Source organism: Pyrus communis, chromosome 8 (genome assembly GCF_963583255.1).
Source record: "Pyrus communis chromosome 8, drPyrComm1.1, whole genome shotgun sequence".
Taxonomy (NCBI): Eukaryota; Viridiplantae; Streptophyta; class Magnoliopsida; order Rosales; family Rosaceae; genus Pyrus; species Pyrus communis.
In genome coordinates this window covers 26,618,513-26,634,446 of record NC_084810.1, presented here as the reverse complement: position 1 = coordinate 26,634,446, position 15,934 = coordinate 26,618,513, and the positions used below count along the sequence as shown (strand labels likewise).

The window sequence follows — 15,934 nt, the reverse complement described above, 5'->3', positions numbered from 1 at the left end:
CTAAAATAACCAAACTTCATTAGATACTAGCATATGGGCACACACAAAGTGTGTGTGAAATTTTTTTTATTTTTGTTTTTTGAAGTAGAAGGAGAGAGGAAGACAGTGATAGAGAAGGTGGGAGTGGGGAGAGAGCTTTATTTTTTATTTTATTTTATTTAGTTTTTAATTAGAGATATGTTAGAATTACATGTATATGAGACTTAAAAAAAAAAAAAAACAGCCTTATTTCAGTTGAGTAGAATTACATTTTTGCCCATATTTCTTATTCATGTGCAATTCTAATTAGAGGGTTAAACTAGTAATTTCATAGGATTTTAGTTGACAACGAGTGTTTTATTAAAATGTAGTTTAGATAATTTATTTTTTGTATATACTAAAGACAAACGTATAATTTGTACAATGTCAAATTGTCATTTTTTTTAAACATGGTTAAGAGCCTAAGAAAAAAAAAATACTAACAATGTCTCAAGGTCAAGGAATCCTAACAATATACATCACCAAGAATTACCAAGTATTATAAAATTTACTTTAAAAAAGTACTTATTAAGGAAGTAATATAATTACGATATTGTAGTAGCATCCAATTAATGTAGTTGGACTATTGTCACATCCCGGCTCGGGGCGGATCACTTTCCGAGCCCGCTCCACCACCGTAGCACGATATTGTCCGCTTTGGGCTTACCATTCCCTCACGGTTTTGTTTTTGGGAACTCACGAGCAACTTCCCAGTGGGTCACCCATCATGGGATTGCTCTAGCCCCCTTCTCGCTTAACTTCGGAGTTCCTACGGAACCCGAAGCCAGTGAGCTCCCAAAAGGCCTCGTGCTAGGTAGGGATGAGAATATACAAATAAGGATCACTCCCTTGGGCGATGTGGGATGTTACAGTGGACATGAAACCGATCAATTCAGTAATGTGTAATAAATTTCAAATAGCTGTATACAACGAATCACTAGAAAATTTTGACATTTGTTAACCATGCATAAGGAAAACTTTGACACCTGTCAACCATGCATAAGGTAATGCAAAGTAAAATGAAAAGCGTGTGAGTGGATAAGATTATAGGTTAATTACTATAATACCCTTAATATTGTCCTGAATTAAGAACCTAGGAAAAAAAAATACTAACAATGTCTCAATGTCGAGAAATCCTAGCAATATAAATCACCAAGAATTACCAAGTATTATAAATTTTACTTAAAAAAAAAGTATTTATTAAGGAAGTAATATAATTATGATATTGTAGTAGCATCCAATTAATGTAGTTGGACTATTGTGGATATGAAATGGATCAATTCAGTAATATGTAATGAATTTCAAATAACTGTATACAACGAGTCACTAGAAAATTTTGACATTTGTTAACCATGAATAAGGAAAACTTTGACACCTGTCAACCATGCATAAGGAAATGCATGGTAAAATGAAAAGCGTGTGAGTGGACAAGATTACAAGTTAATTACTAGTTGTAAATTAATACTAGTTTACTAGATTACCCTTAATTTCTAATTGGATTACGATCGTACTATTATTTTTTTAACATTCAAGGAAAGGTTGTGATTCTAATGACTGCCCTAAACGAACTTGGGTTTGAGAGTCGAGAAGAACTGAGAGAGAGACTAACAACAATATGTGTGGGCCCCCCGTTTCCTCAGATTTTTAGACCCGCCTAGCGCTGCTAATTGCATGGACCCACTAGCCCCATTTGCCCGCCCTTAGTTTGTAATACTAAAATAGAAACTTATGTGTATTACTTGTATTATTTTTAAGCAATTAAATTATAAACATTGGTTCATGCTTACGTTTATTTTTAATTTTATCAAAAGGCAATCATTTTCATAATTCAACCTTAAAGTGACATCAGACAATACAGAAGTATAAATACATGAATGGTGCATCAACAACACCTATCACGTAAAAAACTTAATTGAAAACTTTAGGCTGAGATCCTTACAGCAAAAAATAACACAACAGGATATCAACACTGTAGTTAACAGAAAATCAAATCCCGAACTTGAGATAACTTCTAATGAAGTTTAAATATCAATTATTGCTAACTAAAACTTCATTTATATGGAAGTTCCTTCGTAAGCCTAGTTAGAATGTTGTTCTAGGCTATATTTGGCATCCGCTAACTTCCAAAATCTCGAGGTTTCATTCATGTTCTCATCGTTATACCATAATCTTCAAGATTTGTCGTTTATGATCATCATTTCAAAATCATTGCGATTTGTTGTTTTCGATCACTGTTCCAAAATCTCTAGGATATGTCGTTATCTACATTCATCTTTGCTAGATCTTGTTCTTAATAGCCGTTTACATACCATGACGTATTAGCTCTCCTGATTATTGGCGCTATGCAAGTTCAATGAAGTTATAAATGATCTGACTTTCCAACATTTATGCCAAACCCTTCTTAATTCTCTTAACGGGTACCCTAGCCGTACACCAGATCTTAACCGACCATCTTACCTATTCTTTCTCCAACATCAATTTAACCTTGACCTCAACAATCGCAGTTGAGATTATCGATTCACATGATCGTATATTTGGATATGAATTTCACTAGCACCATAACCATGACTCGAAAGAAAGAACGTCCAAAGGGTAATTTCGGAATTTGAGATGTAAACAAGGAAAACCCAAAGTATTCTTATAAGTCCAGGCCCAACGTGGTGGAGCGAGAGAGAGAGAGAAAGAGGCTGCGCGAGCTTTACAAAGCCCCCCAAAAAAATATTAATAAAAATAAATAAAAAAAAGGTTCACTTCGTTGAAAATATAAAAGCGAACGAACAAACGTAATAAATCTGTACATTCATCATCATCATCATCATCATCATCATCATCATCATCATCATCCATCATCCATCATCCACTGTCAAAATTTTTTCTCCAAGATTTTGTTTTTCCAATTGGTATAAAACCAAAAACCCTAATTTCAAAAAAAAAAAAAAAATGGTGATATGAGAGGAACATGGCTAGGGAACGCGGAACGAGCGCGCAACCATGGGGGACGTTAGAGGAGCTCTTGCTAGTTTGCGCCGTGAACCGCCACGGCACCCAGAGTTGGGACTCCGTCGCCTTGGAGGTCGGGAGCCGCTGCTCCCCCACCGCGACGACGCTTCTCAGTGCTGACAACTGTAGGGACAAGTTCGCGGACATCAAGCGACGGTTCGTATCGGAAGACGACGACGACGGTTCGTCGGGGAGCCTGGGCGCGATGGTTGACGAGCTGCGGAGGCTGCGAGTTGAGGAGCTACGACGCGAGGTCCGCCGTCGCGACGTTTCGATCGTGTAAATTTCGCATCCCTTGCGAGAGATCTGAGTGTGAGGTGTTGTCGTTTTAATGGTTTGAGATCTGAGAGTGTGTGTCTTCTCTGTGTGTGGTTTTTTACAGGTCGTTGGAGTTGAAGGTGAAGAGGTTGGTGGAGGAGAGGGAGCGGAGCTTGAAGGAGGATGCCGGGGCCAACCGTCCGAGCAAAGATCTCAAACGCCGCGGAGGCGATCAGCGGGATGGTTCGCGGGAGAACCTCGCCGGAAAAATGAACTCCGGCGAAGACTTCGGCTCGGACTTCAATTCCGACGAGCGCGAGAACCGATCCTTCAACGAGTCCAATTCGACGAGCCAAAGAGGCGATGCGAAAGGAAACGGCGCGGCGGAGAAACTGGCGGAGGGGGAGCAGGAGGAGGAGCCCAGAACGGACGGAAACGAACCAGATCCGATTCGGGCCAAAATCCGGTCCGAACCGGACCGGGATTGCTCTGTTAACGGTAAACTAGCAGACGATGACGACGAAGACAATCAAAACAACAACAAAAAAGGCGGCGATGATACGGCAAAGGCGAGTCGGCTCGGCAAGTCGAGCGAGTTGTGGGAATCGGGTGGCGAGTCGAAGCGGGAGGGAAAAAGAGGAGGTGGTGGCGCGGCGGCGTCGAGGCAGCAGAACAGCGACGTGCAGAGCTCGGCGAGCTTGTCGAAGAGGAAACGACATCGTGGCAGAGGAGGGGAGGGAGGAGGAGGGAGCAGGAGTAGGAGTAGGAGCAGCAGCGGCGAAGAGGCCGAGGGTGACGAAGTATCTCCCGCCACCAGCAAAGGGGTTAAGCAGCTCAAGCTGGTTAAATCTGAGCCGTTGATGAAGGTCCTCAAGATCATCTGCTCTCATCGGCTCGGCTCCGTATTCGAGCGGCGGCTTCGGAGTCAGGTATTGACAAATATTCCTAAAACAAAGTTTAACGTTTATAATTTTAATTTTGTATCTTAATGTGGAAAAATCTAAATCAAATAAATTACCCAAAAAAACATTTAAAAATCCGGAAAAATAATTAAGATTTGAAAAAATATGATGGGGAAAAAGAGTTCTTCTGAAATGATGGAAAATGGAGGTGCTAATTCATGGTCCAAGATTAGATTTTGATATTTGGGTGTGGACCAGTTAGAACGTTACACGTCATGATGTCAGGGTGTTATGGTCATACGAGGGAGTAAAATGGGGGTATTTTGGGGAAAGGGATCCGCTCTGGATCCTTTCCTTCTAATTCATGAAATTGAGGGATTCGAACCATTAAGATTTAATTCAACGATTAAAGTTATTATAACTTTTAAAGTGAACTCTTAACTGTTGAATCAAATTTCAATGATTGAGATTCTCAAACTTGATGGATTAAAAAGAAAAAATCCGGAGATGATCCCTTTCTGTATTTTGGTACTTGAGTAAGATCGAGGCAGTTTGAAACGGTACATTGAGAATGGTGAGGATGGTAGCTAGCGTGCAGCGCATGAGCGTTACGGAGAGGACGAAAACTCAGTCAAGGTTTTGATGAAGGGTTACAACCATATGCCTTAACCGGTGGGGTCCAGTAAGTAGTTTAAAATTAGGATTTAGAGGATTTTTTTTTGGGTTAAATATATGCTCTAAACTACTTTAGTTTATTAATTATACGTATTCCAAGTGGTTTGGTAAATTAACAGTAAATTTTCTATGTAGAAATTTAATCTATAGACAAAGAGAGCAGCTAAAAGTGGTGAAACATTTAAAATACCATAATTGTTTCTCAACAATGTAAAAAATTACGATTGAATTAAAAAAGTTAAAGTAACTCAACACATTTTTATTTTTAATAATTTTAAAATTTAAAACCTTAGAAAAAAATAAAAAAAACAAAAAACCTCTAGCTGGTTGGTGGACTTCCAATTTATTTTTAAATAAATGTTTAATAAAAAATATACAATTAAAAAAAGTAAATTTTGTAATTTTTTAGTAGGAAAGGGTTATTTATAAATGTATAAGCGTGTGACAAGAGGCTATTATCTATCTATATATCTATATATAAAAAGAAAAGGCAAAAAAAGTGAAGCTTTCATAATACTCAAATTGCCCTTCTTTTATTAGAGTTAAAAAAAAAAAAAACTATGTAGGGTGGTTAGTAAGTTCATTATTTTTCAAAATATATTCTAATAAAAAAAAAACAATACCAAAATAAGTAAAACTAAAACAACAAATAAAAAAGTAAAACAATAAAAAAAAACTAACAATGCGTGTGGCAAAATGCTAGTAAATTTTTAAACAATTAAATTTGCGTAAAATTTATATTGCATGTATAAAAATGATGATATAAGCAGATCAAATGACCCAACCCAGATTTAGAGATTATTAAAGGAAGCGTTACGAAAGTACCAATGAGGGCGTGTTAGTTTCTTTGACCTTGTTTGTTACCTTTGATTTTCTTCCCAATTTCCAAAGTTATTTTTCATTTTTATTGTTTTTTTCTTAGGTATTTTATATTTTTATTAGGTTTATAGGTAATAACAAGTCTTAGAGCTAAAACAACTTGTATGACACATGTTCACCGTCTTATCATATACCAATAATACAAAGACATAACATAAGTATGGTACGAGAATATTATAAGTTATCGTACATTATGTTTATTTAACAGATCATAGATTATTTTTTCATAAAGATAACGTTAATAGTAAATTATTAATTATTAAAAGAAAGAGAGTCGATGAGATCAAATTCGCGCTAGAATGCATAAGTATAATTATTTCTATCATTACGATAAAGTGTCATATGCAAACTTTAAATTATTTTAGAGAGAAAAAATTATGACGTTGGATATTATTACGTCTCATACTAATAAAACACGATGATAGTTTAATTTATGAACGATGGGATTTATCCTGTGGACCTTAGTCCCGTGCATTCGCGCGTACACACAGGAACTCTTCCTCCCAATCCCAACTGATCCGTACTTATTATAAAAACAAAAATAAAACATAAAAAACTCCACCGAAGTGGACGTTGGCCCGACATGTGAAATGTTACACGTGTAACGTACAACTACCTGAAGCACAAAAATGCAGGTGATGGGCACTAGCGGGTCTCGTGCCTTTGCTTTTTAAACCAATAATAATAAAAAAACCCTAGAAAACTACTTAGGGTACCCTTCCGTATAGCCAAAGGATACTTACACAACTACTTGTGTCTCGGGCACACACCCATTTATATTTTTAATATATTCTTGTTAATTTTTTGTTATTGATTTTTTTTCTTCAGTTTATTCGATTCGACAATTAAAAATTAAAAGAATCATATTCATTTTTACTTCTCATATATTTTTTATATAGAGATGTAAAGAATTAGTTCAAGCCAGTTGGTTAGAGTTATGTGCTCGATTTTCATTAGTAAATATTTAGTTCTTTTTTCCATAAGTTAAGCTAGTTTAGAATAAAATATTTTAAAACTCAAATTTCTGGTTTTTATTTGACTACCAATTATCAATTGGAAAATTATATTTCAATTACGTTATGCGTGTGGAGTAGTTTTTACTAGAAAATTAAGGGAAAAAGTTAGGAAAAAGAAGTAGCGGGCAAAGACGCTTTTTCCTATTTTTGCTTTCCAAATTGATATTTGGTTACCGTTAAACGAGTGTGATTTAATTAATTTATTATAGAAAATTCGAAATTTAAAACTATTAATGAAAAAGTGATTTGGTGAGGGCAAAATTACTTTATTTTATTTGGTTTCTAGTTTGCTCTAATAAAAATGTTTTGAGTACAACTTCTAATTAAAGAAACCCTACAATATTTGTGCAGGAATCAGAAAGGTACAAAAGTTTGATTCGGCAACACATGGACCTGCATGTGATTCAATCCAAGATTAACAAAGGCCTCTACACAGAGGATTGCATCCCATTCTTCCGCGACCTCCTCCTCCTATTCAACAACGCCGTCGTCTTCTTCCGCAAGAACTCTCCGGAGCACAACGCAGCTCAAGAGCTCCGCTCCATTGTGCTAAAGGAAATGAACGACCAGCTCCCGAACCCACAACCCGCGACCGGAACAGTAACATCCAACGTGCCCAAGATCGAAACCAAAGCTCCCAAGATCGAGCCCGATGCCTTCGAGAAACCCACCAAGTCTTCCATTGTTGTTTGTGGAAAGCGTGGTTCTGTCAATGCACTATCAGAAGGCGGTGCGAAGAGCAGGAAGGGAGATAAGGTTGAAGAGAAAGCAAAAGCGGCGAATGAGAAGAAGGCGGATGGTGCTGCATCTGTGAAGGTTGAGGACAAGGGAATTAGGAGGCGGAGGACACAAGAAAGAGGCGGGCGGAGAGGGACAAGCACGAGGGGCAGGAATGCAGCAAAGCCAACGAAGCCGCATGAGTATGGCATCAATGAACTCAGTTCGCATGATGGTTTAGAGGCTTTGGAAGCGGAGAAGGAGAAGAAAGAAAACAGGAGGAAGAAGCAAGGCGCAGCGAGGTTCTTGAAGCGAATGAAGCAGAACTCGCCGAGCACTGAAGTGAAGAAGGAGACATCGGATGGTTCTGAGGATGATAGCGAGGAAAGCGAGGACGAGAAGAAGAAGAAGAAGCCAACGATGAGGAGTAGGAAGAAGCCGGAGGTTGAGAGGAATGAGAGGGTGACGCGGAGTTCAACGGGAAGTGGGGGAGGGAGGGGAGGGGGAAGGAGGTGTCAGGAGAGCAATGGGAGGGGAAGAAGAGGGGTAGGGAGGCCACCGAAGAGGCCGGAGACTGCGGCGGCAGAAGCGGGGAGGAGGAAGAGAGGGAGAGAGAATGGGGAGGCTGATCAGGTGGGGAGTACAGGGAGGCGGAGAAAGCGTACAAGGAGGTGAATGCGGCCATTGTTGTAAGCTGTAAATTATTTTTGGCATGGTTTGGGTTAATTTCTGGTCTTGTTTTGTTGCCAATGCTAGGTTTTTACAGTCTCTTTTTACCCTTTTACCCAAGAGCGGTCAAAAGAATTACTAGAGAGGGATAGGGAGAGACAGAGATAGATGTGCTGTGAACTTGTAGAATGTTTTGGGGCATCTCTTTTAGCACATACAGATCCTGATGAGTAGCATCATCGGTGAGGACCTTTTTCGTTCTAGTTTCAATATTGTTCTTGTTTTTTTTAGTGTGGGCTTTTTTGGTGCAATAGGAAATAAGCTGGGTCCAAAACGTCCGAAAACAGGGGAAGAAATTAAGATAATACTAAAGAAATATACTGAGAAAGATAATACAAATGCAAATGACGCATTACTGCAACGTGACGGAAAACAATAATACTCATGTACTCTTGTGCAGATTTGATCTTCTTCTCTCTTAACATTTAACAATTTTATCCAGTAATCGTTTGTTAAAAAAAATATATAGAAAGATAATACAAATCATATAATATTAACAATTTCCTTGCCAAATAGGTGGATATTGATATTGAACGCAACTTATATCGATAGATGCATTGATATTACCACAAATTTACTTATCGACATTTCTCCTGATACCGATATTTAAAACATTGCTTCTACTACTTTTACTTTCATATAAATTTGTCTGATATATTATGTTATCAAGAATCAGAGTTGTTCATACATGTCTTCGGATGATGGTTGATAGTTTGGCAAGAAAACCGTTACATGAAAAAGATGTTAAAAGTTCAGGTTTGTTGTCACTTAGTATTACGGTCAAGTGGTATTCCCTCACTTGTAAGTGAAAGATCTGCTAATCCATTGTGAGGCTGAGCTCACTTCCACTTAGTGTAGATAATATCGTGTGTTCACCAAAAAAAAAAAAAAAAAATTCAGGCTTGTTCTACAACTTTATTTTTGGTCCAATACTTTGTAACTTCCAGCCTAAACCAATCCCAAACCTAATTAGGCCTTAAAAGATTCCAATTATTTCATCACTGCCCATGAAAAAGAGAAGTCATGGCATTAATAAATAAAATACTAATAATAATAAATAAAAAAAACAATGATATCCGGAGGATTACAGTGACGGAGCTAGGCAAAATTATACGGTAGATTACAGAAAACTTGGTCAACAAGAATGGTTAAATTCTTGAGAAATTAAATCGCAGCCTGCAAGTGAATTTCCAAGTGCTTCTGCTCTGAAGTTTCAGGATTCTATCCTGACGAAATTCCAAGGCATTTGCGTATGAATTTAGTTAGGAAAGTTGGATGCATGTTTAGCCATCCCTACGACTTTAATTCCCCTTCTGTTTTTACGCAGTTGTTAGATTTCTTGTATGCAGCAGCAATGTGGTTAATAAGCACTATTTTAAAAATTCTCGCGTAGGTGCTAAGCGGCTGAACACTGCTCCGATTAATCTTAGACATTCAAAAATTAAGAAAAGGTTTATGGTGCCCAGACTTGTCCAGACACCCTTTAACTCACGACTCTCACTTACACAGAAAATAAATCACTTTCATTTTGCTTTAATTTTTTTTGATAAATTTTAAGAGACTTGTTGTGACACTCATTACATGATTATTCAACATATTTTCAATATGTTCTAATACTTTATAATTTATATGTCATTTTATTTTACAATTTATGTATCCCAATATAAATATATTTTTTTTGGGATCACTTTGGATGCGGTCCTTAATCCTTAACATTTTTTTATTAAAACCTTAATAGTATTCAAAGTTTAATCAAAGTCCCTTGACTTTGTACACCTCATTATATTACTCTTAATATTTATATTTTTATAGTTTTGACATTAATTGTTTGATATTTTATGAGATTTATAATCCTATAAATTTAAAAGCCCTCATTATAATACTATTAGAAACGGTTACAATAAAAGAATTGAAACATTTTGATTGAATAAATGGATAAAAACTATGCAAAAATAAGAAATAATAAATGGCAAAAGAATGTATCCATAGTGTTAAAAAAATTGGTACATTTCACATATAACAAAGTTATACATTAATAAAGAAGAATGGGTACATTATAAATAAATTAGGGTACAGATAAAAGATTAAAAAATTATGAGTACAAATGAATTTAAAAAAAAAATATAGGCGCTAAAAGAAATTAATACATGGGTACAAAATAAAACTAAAAGGAAAATACTACAAATTAAAAAAAAAAATGTTGCAAATTAAAAGTGGGTACAGACTAAAAATATAAATATATAATACAAAGTTTAGGCATAAAACATAAATATATCATATGTATTTTTTCTATCATTGATTAAATATACAATGTCATGTGACGGTATACACATGAGTACGAACATAAATAAAACTTTAAAAAATATGGGCACAAAAAGAAACTAATACATGGGTACGAATATTAAATATACTAATTGTAACATTTTTAACACTAAGGGAATATATTTTAAAAATAGAAATATTTTATTATTCAAATAATTAATGATGTTATTAATACCCAAGGACCTTGTTCAAAAATTGAAAATGAATAGGATTTTAATCAATGGAGTAACAAAAAGAAGGATATGAACCTAATTTTTTTATTTTTTTTTATTTACGTAAAGTAGACATTTATTTATATGTTACATAATAAATTTAATTAAAAAAAAAAACAACTAGAGGGCCACAAACTCCCCAAAATCCTACAATGAAACCAAGAGCCATGAAGCAATCTTTAACTTCGGAGAGAAATTGGAAATAAGCATATCGCCATGACGTGTTGAAAACTAGAGGGCCACAAACTCCCCAAAATCCGACAATGAAACCAAGAGCCACTGAAATATGAAGCCGTGGAATTTCGTTCCCATTGTCATGTTCATCTTCCATGTTCTCAGTTGCATTGTCACTTGTATTCATCTGTTGGCATTTGTTTGGAAGCGGGGAACCGCAAAGTCCCGGGTTGCCCTCATAGGCAGTGGCATCAAAGCCTTGGAGCCGTGTGCCTAACTGTACATGTCCTTGGAGGTTATTGTATGCAACACTAAGTGAAGCCAAGGAATGAAGGCTTGATAGTGAAGCTGGGATTCCACCCGACAGATGGTTTTTTGAGAGGTCTAATCTCTCCAAGTTTGTGAGCTTAGATACCTGGTCCGGGATGCTGCCAACGATGTTGTTGAAACTGAGATCCAGCTCGTGAAGGTTTTGCAACCGGCCTATCTCAATGGGAATGTTGCCACTTAGACTGTTATTTCGGAAGACAACAGAGGGCTGCACGTTGGACAGATATTTGTACTGCAGCACCGGTGCCACAATTTCCTTCGTGCGCTGCGTGTAGAAAGGTAGTTCGACATCACCACTATCCATTTGAGCGGAAGGCTTCTCAGATACAAGAGCTTGAAGTGAGAAAAGCTCCTTTGGAAGTCCCCCTGAAAGAGAGTTGTTCTCCAAGCTTATGAAGAAAAGACTATGAAGACTTCCCAACCAAGGAGGTATTGAGCCTGTGAGTCTGTTAGAAGACAAATCAAGGACTTTGAGTTTCTTGAGCTTTGACATCCACACCGGAATATGACCTCTAAGTTGGCAGTTCGATAAGCCAAAAAGGCGGAGATTTTGAAACTCAGAACCAATCATTGCATCAACCTCCGGCAGTTCTTCACCTAGAAAACTATATGAAAGTAAGGCCACCCTGAGACTTTCCAAACGCATCAATATATGTATAGCGCTGGTGACATTGGTGAGTCTGTTTTTACCAAGCGAGAGGAAGGATAGGTATTTCAACGAAAGAATCTCGGGTTGTATTTGTCCCTCTAGATCATTACCGCCCAGGCGAACTGCTTTCAGATACTTGCATGAGTAAAGGCTTTTTCGCATGGCGCCAGAGAAGTGATTACTCACGAGATCAAGTTTGATAAGTTGACCAAGTTCGGAAAAATTTAGCTCCGAGATATTTCCATCGAAACGGTTGAATCCAAGATTGAGTTCGATAAGGTTAGTGCAATTCATCAAAGATGGGGGCAGAGGACCTTCAAGATTGTTGAGATGAAGGAGCATGAGTTTTAATTTGGAGAGCTTCCCGATGTGGAGAGGAAGTGCGCCACTCAAATTGAAGTAGATCTCTAGGATTGTGAGGCTGGTGAGGTTGACAATGTTGTCACTAATGTGACCGAAAAGCTGATTGGAAGGTAACGAAATTTCATGAAGAGCCTGAGCTTTGTAGAGATCACTAGGAAGAGTTCCAGAAAGAGTATTGAAGCCCGCACGGAAGGTTTCCAATTTCGAACAGTTTCCTAGTCCGAGAGGAATTGAACCATTGAAATCGTTGCTGTTGAAGTCCCATTTTTTTTTTTTTTGAAAAATGAAGATCCCTTCCCTTAAAGGCTCCCTAAAATAGTAATAATAATAAATAAATAAAACAATGATATCCGGAGGATTACAGTGACGGAGCTAGGCAAAATTATAAGGTAGATTACAGAAAACTTGGTCAACAAGAATGGTTAAATTCTTGAGAAATTAAATCGCAGCCTGCAAGTGAATTTCCAAGTGCTTCAGCTCAAAAGTTTCAGTATTCTATCGTGACGAAATTCCAAGGCATTTGCGTATGAATTTAGTTAGGAAAGTTGGATGTATGTTGAGCCATCCCTACGACTTTAATTCCCTTTCTGTTTTACTCAGTAGTTAGATTTCTTGTATGCAGCAGCAATGTGGTTAATAAGCACTATTCTAAAAATTCTCGCGTAGGTGCTAAGTAGCTGGACACCGCCCCAATTAATCATAGGCATTCGAAAATTAAGAAAGGGTGCCTGGTGCCTAGACTTGTCCAGACACCCTCTAACGTGCGACTCTCACTTAGACATAAAATAGATCACTTTCATTTTGCTTTCTATTTTTTTTGATAAATTTTAAGAGACTTGTTGAGACACTCGTTACATGATTGTTCAACATGTTTTCAATATGTTCTAATGCTTTATAATCTATATGTCATTTTATTTTACAATTTATGTATCCCAATACAATTATATTTATTTTTACATAGAGTAGACATTTATTTATATGTTACATAATAAATTTAATTAAAATAAAAAAAATTACCTAGACACCTATGCGTTAGGCCCTTACTGAGCGCCCGACTAGCGCTTATCACCTTTTAAAAATATAAGAAGTCCTTTATTTCTCAGGGAAAAAATTACACTTGATTAGCATACGAAGCGATCTTTAACATTAGAGAGAAATTGGAAATACGCATATCGCCAAGACGTGCTGAAAACTAGAGGGCCACAAACTCCCCAAAATCCTACAATGAAACCAAGAGCCACTGAAATATGAAACCATGGAATTTCGTTCCCATTGTCATGTTCATTTTCCATGTTCTTAGTTGCAGTATCACTTGTATTCATCTGTTGGCATTTGTTTGGAAGCGGGAAACCGCAAAGTCCCGGGTTGCCCTCATAGGCAGTGGCATCAAAGCCTTGGAGCTGTGTGCCTAACGGTACTTGTCCTTGGAGGCTATTGTATGCAACACTAAGTGAAGCCAAGAAATGAAGGCTTGATAGTGAAGCTGGGATTCCACCCGACAGATGGTTTCTTGAGAGGTCTAATCTCTCCAAGTTTGTGAGCTTAGATACCTCGTCCGGGATGTTGCCAACTATGTTGTTGAAACTGAGATCGAGCACGTGAAGGTTTTGCAACCGGCCTATCTCAATGTGAATGTTGCCACTTAGACTGTTATTTCGGAAGATAATAGATGGCGGCACGTTGGACAGATATTTGTACTGCAGCACCGGCACAAATTCCTCCGTGCGCTGCATGTAGATAGGTAGTTCGACATCACCACTATCCGTTTGAGCGGAAGGCTTCTCGGATACAAGAGCTTGAAGTGAGAAAAGCTCATTTGGAAGACCCCCTGAAAGCAAGTTGTTGTCCAAACTTATGAAGAAAAGACTAGGAAGACTTCCCAACCAAGGAGGTATTGAGCCTGTGAGTCTGTTAGAAGACAAATCAAGGACTTTGAGTTTCTTGAGCTTTGACATCCACACCGGAATATGACCTCTAAGTTGGCAGTTCGATAAGCTAAAAAGGCGCAGATTTTGAAACCCAGAACCAATCATTGCATCACCATCCGGCAGTTCTTCACCTAGAAAACTATGTGAAAGTAAGGCCACCCTGAGACTTTCCAAACGCATCAATATATGTATAGCGCCGGTCACATTGGCGAGTCTGTTCCTACCAAGCGAGAGGAAGGATAGGTATTTCAACGAAAGAATCTCGGGTTGTATTTGTCCCTCTAGATCATTACCGCCCAGGCGAACTGCTTTCAGATACTTGCATGAGTAAAGGCTTTTTGGCATGGCGCCAGAGAAGTGATTACTCACGAGATCAAGTTTGATAAGTTGATCAAGTTCGGAAAAATTTAGCTCCGAGATATTTCCATCGAAACGGTTGAATCCAAGATTGAGTTCGATAAGGTTAGTGCAATTCATCAAAGATGGGGGCAGAGGACCTTCAAGATTGTTGAGATGAAGGAGCATGAGTTTTAATTTGGACAGCTTCCCGATGTGGAGAGGAAGCGCGCCGCTCAAATGATTGAAGTAGATCTCTAGGATTGTGAGGCTGGTGAGGTTGACAATGTTGTCACTAATGTGACCGAAAAGCTGATTGGAAGGTAACGAAATTTCATGAAGAGCCTGAGCTTTGTAGAGATCACTAGGAAGAGTTCCAGAGAGAGTATTGAAGCCCGCACGAAAGGTTTCCAATTTCGAACAGTTTCCTAGTCCGAGGGGAATTGAACCATTGAAATCGTTATTGGAGAAATCCAAGACTCTAATCGAAGAGGAACGGAGACAGATAGAGGAAGGTATTTGGCCTGTAAAATGATTTTTGCTGACATTCAAACTGCTCAAATTCCAGGCATGCTGGAGGAATGAAGAAGGAATTGTAGCATTGAATTGATTGTTCGACAAATCCAGTATTTGAATGTAAGTAGATGATAGAAACAAAGGTAATTTTCCGGAGAGAAGGTTATAGCTCAAATCAAGGATTTCAAGGCAACTCGAGGACAAGAAGAGTCCAGCTTCCAGAGGACCGGAAAGCAGATTGTGGGAGAGATTGAGGTGCGAAAGATGTGTGAGGCTTCCAAGGGAGCGAGAAATGCTTCCTTGGAGCCGCTTAGAGGGCAACAAAACATGTGTTACTCTACCGTCGGCATCACAAGCGATGCCTTCCCAGTGACAACAATCACTGGAAGACCAATTTAAACGAGAAGAAGATGTATTGAAAGATGACAAAAGAGAGTTGTGATCTGCGTCCTTGCAAGCATGGTTTGTAGAAATGGAAGTAGACAACACAAAAAACAGGAAGAGGACTCGATAAGGCGTTATGCGACTAGCTTCCGGCATGATGTTTTTCGCTACGGCTGTACTGGAATTATATTGCTCAAGTCGATTCGGGTGTACATATACACTCCTTTGTTTGGAGCGAAGGAGGTAGAAGTTAACAAAGGGAAGAAGGTAATTAGGTGATGGTTTGAATTCTTGTGAGCGATGTTTGAGTTTTGAAGTCTTTGCTTTCCACTTATATAGAAAAGAAACAAACCTGCAGAACACGGGACGTCACTAATGGAGGGTCTAATCACGGGTTGGCAACTTGGCAGCAACGTATTAGAAGGTTTACATTGACTTTGGCGTCCTGCTTTTTGGAAGAGCGAAAACAAATTTTAGTTTTGAATCGTGTACAGATCTTTTATGTAATGTGGTTTTGTCTGCTATT

General features: G+C 38.0%; 2 protein-coding genes across 2 annotated transcripts; one reads left to right on the top strand and one right to left on the bottom strand.

The window, feature by feature from the left end:
* Positions 1 to 2,881: 2,881 nt before the first annotated feature.
* On the top strand, positions 2,882 to 8,424 carry LOC137743695 (DEK domain-containing chromatin-associated protein 4-like). Its single transcript, XM_068483628.1, has 3 exons — positions 2,882 to 3,297; positions 3,401 to 4,205; positions 7,100 to 8,424. Exons 1-3 carry the CDS (start codon positions 2,978 to 2,980, stop codon positions 8,138 to 8,140), a joined length of 2,166 nt encoding a protein of 721 aa, XP_068339729.1. The 5' UTR covers positions 2,882 to 2,977; the 3' UTR covers positions 8,141 to 8,424.
* A 2,424-nt stretch (positions 8,425 to 10,848) lies between these two features.
* Positions 10,849 to 15,680, bottom strand: LOC137743253 (receptor-like protein 2). Its single transcript, XM_068483125.1, has 3 exons — positions 13,375 to 15,680; positions 10,976 to 12,376; positions 10,849 to 10,875 (listed from the first exon to the last, which is right to left on the bottom strand). The coding sequence occupies exons 1-3, from the start codon at positions 15,562 to 15,564 to the stop codon at positions 10,849 to 10,851; spliced, it is 3,618 nt and encodes a 1,205-aa protein (XP_068339226.1). The 5' UTR covers positions 15,565 to 15,680.
* Positions 15,681 to 15,934: the final 254 nt, after the last annotated feature.